Below are 8,754 nucleotides of genomic sequence, written 5' to 3'. Positions count from 1 at the left end.
CCCCATGCACAAATTTCGTGCACTGGGCCACTAGTGTTAAGTAAAATATATTGTTAATTTTTTACCTGTTATTTTTAACTTTCTAAAATGAGGCTTAAATTCCCTATAGAGTTGGCACATATGTAAATTAAAAATTACATATGTGCTTCATATTATAATTCTAATCTGATATAAAGGCCAACAGTGGAGTGGCTGGCTGTTGAGTTTTCTGACTGTGGAGTGAGAATGACTTGTGGGGTTCTCTGCATCTCCTAATCTGTTTAGGCAAAGGATGCTAGCTTCCTATGGACTGGGTGGAGGGGTTTTCTTAGTCCTTCCAGGAGGGCCCTCTAGAAGGATGATAAGACCCCCAATAGGGATTAAACTTCCAAGATTCCCAGGAGTTGAGGAAAGAACCAAAAAACAGCCAGAGGAAGGTACATAGCAACCCTCAGGGGTACTGCAGATGAGATCCATAGTGATGGGGACAGTCCCAAAAGAACCCATGTAATTGCCCAGGAGAAAAATCAGTTTTAAATTCCCCCAATTCCAGGGAGCACCAGCACCATATCATTTGTCAGTACACTTGAGTAAGAATTTCCTACTTCCCTCCCTCTCTTTCCCTACCTTTTTCAATCCTGGGTAAATCAGAAGAGAGGGAGATGGTGCTGGCAAAGAAAGAAGTAGAATCTTGCCGTACCTGATCCATCGTGGACCTTCTCACAAGGCAGGTTTTCTATCCATAGTCTCATAGGCCTGGGCCAGAGTAAAGGGAAAGCCTCAACTTTAATTCAGTTTCCGTTGTAGTTATTATCAGATTGAGACTGCGAAAATTAAGATAAAAAAGTTATGGGACTTACTTTAGGGATAGGAGTACAATAATCTTCAGAATGGGTTTTAAAAGACAGTAGGAGACAAAGATAATGTTGCTTTATGAGTATATCCTGAGTTGGTGTATTCAGTAAAGGTAACATTCAAGTGTGAGGATATTTGGTAGGTTAGAAAGCTTGTAAATTATTCTCTCTTATTCTGTGATAGCTACAATTTAGTATAAATCTGAAACATTTTCTTAAATTGTTCCTTTCAGTGGTTATAATAGTATACTCAAATAAGATTCAATTAATTAGAAATAAAACAAAATCCATACACTATTAATAAGTAGCATGTTTTCTTCTGACTTTGATTTTAAAGTAACTCTACTTCTTTCCTTCCATTTCATTAATGAGCTTTTAATGAAAAACTAAGTAATTTGAATGTGCTATCATTTATTAGGGTTGCAGATTTCTTGGAGATATTTCTAATAGTGGAATTCAGAAATCCAAAGAGTATGTTGAGATTTTGATTTATTCAATCTTATCAGTGTTAATAAACAACTTCCTGTTCTTTTGGAGCTACTGAAGAGATTTCCAAGAATTGACTCCTTCTTCCATCTAAGTAGGAGGAGGAGTCTGCTCTTAGAATCATAGCACATGAGTCATATTCTTCTATGAAAGAAGATAAGTGAAGCCTGTTGTCCAGAGCCGAGCACTGAGTGCTGGTGTAGGCTTGTGGGAATGTTCAGAGCTTAGAGGAAGTTATCATTCTGAACAAGGAAATGTAAGGGTCATAGCTATGAGCACAGTGAAAGTAAGCTTTGCCAGAAAGAGAATTCCTAATCTTGCCTAGTATTAAAGCATTTCCTTAAAAGTGAAGAAATACTACAATTTTATGATGAAAATCAGCTCTGTCCTGTACTTCTCCTCTCCACTCAGGTGTTGTTCCTGCTGTTTTCTCTTTTATCCTTTTCTGGAAATTCTGTTAATTGGCTAACATTTCTCCTACATTGAGCCCCTAACTTTCTTATGGTTCTGTTTTTCTTTTCTTCCTTTCTTTTTGTCTTTCTGAATTTTCTCAATTTACCTTCCAACACTTCTATTGCATTTTCTTGTTACATATTTTTGATATCTAGGAGCTTGTTTTTAATGAATACTTCTTTGTACTATGACAGTCTTTTTTTAAAAAAATATATTTTTATTGATTTCAGAGAGGAAGGGAGAGAGAGAGAGAGATGGAAACATCAGTGATAGGAGAGGATCATTGAGGTACCTGGGCATGTGCCCTTGACCGGAATTGAACCTGAGACCCTTCAGTCCGCAGGCCAACGCTCTATGCACTGAGCCAAACCGGCTAGGGCAGTGGTCGGCTAATTGGCCCCTTGAGTATGGCTCTTCCACAAAATACCACATGCGGGCGCGCACGTACAGTGCGATTGAAACTTCGTGGCCACATTCAAGGGGCCAAAGAGCCTCATGTGGCTCGCGAGCCGCAGTTTGCCGACCACTGGGCTAGGGCATGACAGTCTTTTTTTATTTCTTAAATGTGTTATCTCTTTGAAGCTTTCTTTTGTTCCATTTCCTCTGAGATCTTTTTTTCTGTTTGTTTTGGTCTTTGTCTTTCACGAGACATCAATGCTTCTCAAACCCGGATTGGAAACACCTGGTTATTATTATTTTTTTTAAAATTATGAATACTGATGCTAGGTCCCAGCTGAGGCTAATTAAGCTATACATTTTTACTTAAATACCTGTAGTTCTTGGCAGATCATTTGTTTTAAAGTGAGTTATTAAGTTGGTGACTTAAACTCTCTGCCGGCTGAGAGTTTGACATGCTTGCTTTAGGGCTTAGCAGTTGGTGTGAACACAGTAGGTGTTCAAGTGGGACTGGCTACTTTAAGTGTATTTGTAGGTCTTTTTACTTAGAGCTGATTATAAAATATGTACGCTACACATTTCCTTTACGTAAAACATCTGTGTATATCCATGTGCATGGCATAAGTCTGGTCATTTTCCCTAAAGGGGAGTTTTTCTGTCCCCTCTGTGACTAGAACTGGGTGGCAGCAAACATGGTAGCAGTGTTTGGAGATCTAGAGAGATCATCTTTTGAGGTGCAGATTTTTATTTTAATCCCCTCTTTTCTTTTGGGCACCTCACATGCCCTGGGCTGTTTAGGAGTCTGTTCAGCCTCTCCAGAGCAAACGTCAGCCTTCCTCCTGGGCGGGGACGCGTAGTGGCCTGGCTGAAACCATGCTGCCTCATAGCTCTGTTTTCTCTCCAATACAGTGTTGGCCTGTCTCACTTGGTGGCCTCTCTTCTGGGTTTTTCATTGTTTTGGGTTTTCCTCTTTTTTTTTATGTCTTTATGAATGTTTTTCACATTATATGAATATCAGTTCTTTAAAGGCTAAAATAATACTTTGTGGGAGAAAATACCACGTTTTATAGCAAGTAGGTTCATAATAAACATTTGGTTTTGTGTAAAAATTTGCCATTTTTGTATTCTTCTAACAGTAATATGAATGGAACACAACAAAAATCCCAGAGCATTGTTTTGCTTTTCATTGGCAAGAAGAAAGATAATTTGATTAAGTGATACTTTTTTTGGAGGGGGTGTGGTCTGGGACTTTTAGATACCTTTTAAACAAAAAATTCTCACCTGAGGATATGTTTTTATTGCTTTGGAAGAGGGGGCGGGGCACAACCTGGGTATGTGCCCTGACCAGGAATTGAACCTTTTGGTGTACGGGATAATGCTCCAACCAACTGAGCCACATTGGCCAGGGCTCTGTATGCTCTTGAGTAAGAGGAACCATGTAATTAACCGTGGTAGCAAAGATGGAAACCATTAAAGAAGAGACTGATAGGTTTGACTCTTTACAGTAAAAACTTACACTAATAGGAGCAAAATGTTATTAAAATAGTCAGACAGGTGACACATTTGGAAATACATTCATATGGCAAACTAGATTAATATCTTAATCAAACAATAGAAGACTACATATTCAAGTAGATGAATGGGCAGAAAGCATGAATAAGAATTTAAACAAATAATTGCAAATTTTTATATACTTATTGGTAATGTCAATGCTACTGGTTATCAACAAAATAGAAATGTAAAAAAAACTTAGAAAATATTCCTTGCTCTTCTCTTCCTTAAATTATTTTCACTTTGGCAAGTCAGTGGGAAAATGGGCACTCTGTGTACTGGGTGTTTTGTTTTTGCAGGGAAATTAGGTAGTGTATGTCAAAAGTCTTAAAAAATGTTTCTTGTAGCTCTGTAATCCCACTTTTAGGAATTGAGTCTAAGAAAATATTAGGAAATGTGCACCAAGTATCTCATGAATATGCAAAGCTTTTTATAATTATGAAATATTTAAAAACAGCCAAATGCTAATATTATGTCATATACATTCAGTGTAATATACCATACAGCAACAACAACAAAAGGTATATATTTTTATTAGTATGGAGAGATATATGAATAATATGTATTAATAACAGGAGCTGATTATAAAATACTAGTGGCCCGGTGCACGAAATTCATGCACATTAACGGAATTAATTAGAGGAAATATTTTAATATTGCTATTTGCCCTTAATAATAGAATGTCAGAGATGAAAGAAAATTAGTAAAATGTATATGAAAATCTTCCTCCTATCAGTCTGGGGTGCGCCACGGGACTCAGAGTCAAGTCCCCACCCACCCACACATGCCTCGAAATCACGCGAGACCCAGACCTGGCTGGCCCACCCCCATTGGGCAAGATCCAGACCCGGTCGGCCCCATCCCCGTCAAGCCCCACCAGGCGGCGCAGCCTCAGGTCCCCTGGCCCAGTGCTGGGCAGGGGGCACAGCCTCAGGTCCCCCAGCGCACCCTCAGGTCCCCTGGCCCAGTGCCGGGTGGGGGGGGGGCACAGCCTCAGGTCCCCCAGCGTACTCTCAAGTCCCCCGGCCCGGTGCCTTGGCGGGGGCGCAGCCTTAGGTCCCTGCTGATCACTCACTCATTACAGCTCGTTATGGGAACCCCGCCTCTGCTGTGGGTGCAGCCATCTTGTGATGGTGTGAGGGTTAATTTACATATCACCTCTTTATTATATAGGATTATGTACACTAAACATTTCCTTTACATAAAACATCCATGTATATTCATATGCATGGCATAAATCTGAAAAGGTAACAAATAATATAGATAACTAACTTTTGTTGAGCACTTACTAGCTTTCAAATACAATGCTAAGGCTTTATATGTAGTACTTCATTTAATGGAACCAAGACATTAGCTGTGCTACTTTTGGGTGATAAAATTGTAAGAGATGGGGATTTTTTTTCCTTTTTACTTCTCTATATTTCCTAAATTTTCTATAATGATTATGCATAATCCTCTTTGAGAATTCCTTGCCTCAGCTTTTCAGTTTTAACTTTAACTATTGAGTCATTTGAGAAGGCTTTTATTATGGTCCTGTAAAAGCAATTAAAGATCAAAAACTTCAGAATAAATGTTGTCACAGCATGATCTTGGACAGGTAACTGTCCCTCTTGGATTTATATTTTCCCCTGCAGACCAGGAGAGTTAAATATTGAGCACCTTTGTAAAAGGAGCTATATGTATAATAGCAGTAACTGAATTATACTATTGAATTAGACATTTTAGAAACTTTCTCCATATTACACATGCCATCTGGAATGGGATGAAGACCAGTGAATATTTGTACTGCTTTTTTCAAATCCTAGGGAATTGCTGCTCAAAATCCATGGACCATGTGAATATGTAATTACGGTCAGATGAAGTTAAAATTGGTCTAAGTCAAGCATGTCAAACTCGCACCTGCAGGCCACAAACCTTGTTTATTTGGCCCGTGTTAGCCTTTGAGTTTGACATGCTTGGTCTAAGTGATCTTAATTAGACTTCTTCAAAAGCTGTGTCATCGTCCTTATGGACAGGGGGTTTTGTTTTTACTTTGTGGACACCAAATCTCAAAATTAAATGCCTTCTCCCCCTTTAGGTCAGTTGGTGGTGTGTACTTTATGCTCCTGTGTCATGAAAACGAAGCAGATTTGGCTCTTTTCCGCCCACATGCTTCCTCTGCTAGCACGACTCTGCCTGGTTCCTCTGGAGACCATTGTTATCATCAACAAATTCGCTATGATTTTTACTGGATTAGAAGTTCTCTATTTTCTTGGGTCTAATCTTTTGGTACCTTATAACCTTGCTAAGTCTGCATACAGAGAATTGGTTCAGGTAAGACTGATAACCATACAGGTAGATAAAACTCTACATAAGTACTATATATATTAAAGATTTAGTTCACTTTTTTTTCACAGTCCTGATCATGGTAACCTGTTTGATGGTTTCAAGATAGCAACTATTTTCAACCCAATTAGGAACATCTGAGATTCTTTGTTGGGATGTGCCATTGAGAGGCAGTAAAGGGGAGTGATTTCTCTGGGTTTTTACTCTGGTGCTGCTGTTGACTAGCTGTGTAACCTGGGGATAGCCACTTAACTTTGCTTATCTGTAAAATGGAGCTGATAATAGCAGTTGTACTTAATTCAGAGGATTGCCAGGAGATTCAAATGAGTTCAGTGCCAGGCAGGTGATGTTTAGTATGTATTAATTGTTGTAATGAAGACAGTTAATACATACTGGAGGTCAGATCCTGTTTTTCCCCCTGATTATAGTCCTACTGTAACTGCAGTTTTCCCTGTATGTTTGCCTAATTCGCTTAAACTGAGAAGTTAAATAGTTTTGGATTGTAACATGATGATGGATTTCATTTAGTACTTGAACTGACTTGCTAATATAACATGCTTCTGTCTCCTACTTTTTTCAGACTTTGCTCTAAAACATTATTCCTAGATACAAACAGTAGATATGCAGGAGATAAATATTTCTATTTGACATCATTGAGAAATTGCAGTATCTATATATATATAAAAGCCTAAGCAACTGTCTGACCCTTCAACCAGTAGCTATGATGTGCAATAACCACCAGAGGGCAGACGCTCTGACTAGTAGCTATGATGCGCACTGACCACGAAGGGGCAGACGCTCAACGCAGGAGCTGCCGAGCTGTGGTGACTTGGCAGCTCCGGTTCTCCGGTGACACACCCGGAACCAGAGAGGAGGGAGCCTGATTCCAGGGTGCATCACCCGAGAACCACCCTCTTACAATACGGGACCCCCTTGGGGGATGTCGGAGAGCTGGTTTCGGCCCCATCCCCGAAAGCCAGGCCGAGGGACCCCACTGGTGCACGAACCTGTGCACTGGGCCTCTAGTCAATATATATAAAATAGAGCTTAAAACTGACCTTGGTATAAAAAGAGAGTGTTGAAATGGGCATTCTCTTCTCTTGACTGTGTGTATATGACCTTAAGGTACAGGAAGCTCTCAGGTTGTCCAAACATACTAAGTGAAGCAGGCTTTTGTGTTGTTGTGGCCCAGGGGCAGATTTCCCAGAGAAAAATTTTCCAAGCTCTTGACCTTAGCCTGAACTTCCTTCTTTCTTCATCTTACACAATGTTGGGTGATTCCTGAAAGTAGATCTTCCAGAGATGAGGTTATTTTCGGTCTCTCCATGAAAAGTTGCTTCAAGGGGAAGGGTTGCCGTTGTCTTCAGAGAGAGAATGACCAATTTAATTTTATATTTTCTTCTTTGAATTCAGTCACGTGGAGCTGTCTTATTTTGTAAGAAACAGTAGATATTGAGTAAGTATTAATGGACACTGTTTAATTAATCTCCATAAGGACAAAGTCTTCATTTTCAGTGTCATGTTTCAATGACATTTTCAGTGTCAAGGAATTGATTGCCATAAGATTCATGCATCACTTAGTGTGGCAGTTGAAAACACATTATAAGTATGGAGTTCATGACCTGGAAGGAATTTTTTAAAGGTTTTTAAAAAAATAGGTTTTTATTGATTTTTAGAGAGAGAAGAAGGGAGAGGGATAGAGTGAGAAACATCAGTCAGAGAAACATCATTGATCGACTGCCTCCTGTACACCCCCCTACTGGGGATTGAGCCTGGGCCTCTTGGTTCGTGGGTCAAAGCTCGACCACTGAACTACACCAGCCGGGCTGACCTAGAAAGAATTTGATGGGCAAGAAGTGAAAACTGGCAGGTTTTTTAGTGATCTGTTCCTTGAATGGAAAGGAGAAAGGTTACTCTACCTCTCTCAGTGATCAGTTTGCTGCTAATAATAATTTTACAGCTAGTTGAGCAATTTCCTCCTCCCTCCCCCTCCCTCCAATATTTTCAAATTGGGGAAAGAGAGGTTAATTTTTTACTAGTTTTTAGAAAAAGCATTTGATTTACTGGTACAGATGAAAAAAAAATTTAATTTTAGAATACCCTGCAAGTGAGTGTATTTTAACTTAATACTTAACGATCTTTACCTACCTAGAGAGATACTAATTAGAAACCAGAACAACTTGCAACCACATGTATTTTAAGATCTTTATAATTTATTGAAGAATCACATTGAGAGTTCCAGCAACAACAGTTGACTGCTTAGGTTAGAGCATGTAGCATGCCTGGGTGTTTTGTTTTGTTTTTGTTTTGTTTTTTAGGTATACTTTGTTTCTTGATGTTAATGTACTTGACAAACCAAATTGAGAAATGTTGCTTGATAAATACACAGTAGGAGCAAAGGAAAAAACTTGCTGATTTCCTGGGGGGACAAACTCACTAATTACCTTTGCTTCACGATAAAGTAAACCTCTCCAGTGATTATTCTGTCTTCCATCGAACTATTTCTCATTGTTGACATTCCTGAATAAAACCTGAAAAATGCTTCCTTGTATATTTCATTTTTCCCTAGTCCTTCAAGCAATATTGCATTAATCGTGCTAGTCCTGATCATTTTGATTAGATAAGAGTAAGTTTAGCAAGTCTCCTGGTATTGCCCTTGATGTAGTTTTACTCTGCACATAACTTTATCCCTGAACTATCAGGGCAATTT

General features: G+C 39.2%; 1 protein-coding gene across 5 annotated transcripts in view; it reads left to right on the top strand.

The window, feature by feature from the left end:
- The window catches only part of RNF145 (ring finger protein 145), a 48,748-nt gene that overhangs the window by 21,916 nt on the left and 18,078 nt on the right, over positions 1–8,754 (top strand). For 4 of the 5 annotated variants that reach the window (XM_005870550.2, XM_005870549.2, XM_014543166.1 and 1 more), the window contains one exon: positions 5,797–6,032. The exons of the other annotated variant lie outside the window; for it this stretch is intronic. In XM_005870550.2, the coding sequence (XP_005870612.1) occupies positions 5,797–6,032 (236 nt within the window). The remainder of the gene's footprint in view (positions 1–5,796; positions 6,033–8,754) is intronic. 5 annotated transcript variants of the gene reach the window in all.

This window comes from Myotis brandtii, unplaced genomic scaffold (assembly GCF_000412655.1).
Source record: "Myotis brandtii unplaced genomic scaffold, ASM41265v1 scaffold32, whole genome shotgun sequence".
NCBI classification, from domain to species: Eukaryota; Metazoa; Chordata; class Mammalia; order Chiroptera; family Vespertilionidae; genus Myotis; species Myotis brandtii.
This window is presented reverse-complemented; position numbering and strand designations above follow the sequence as displayed.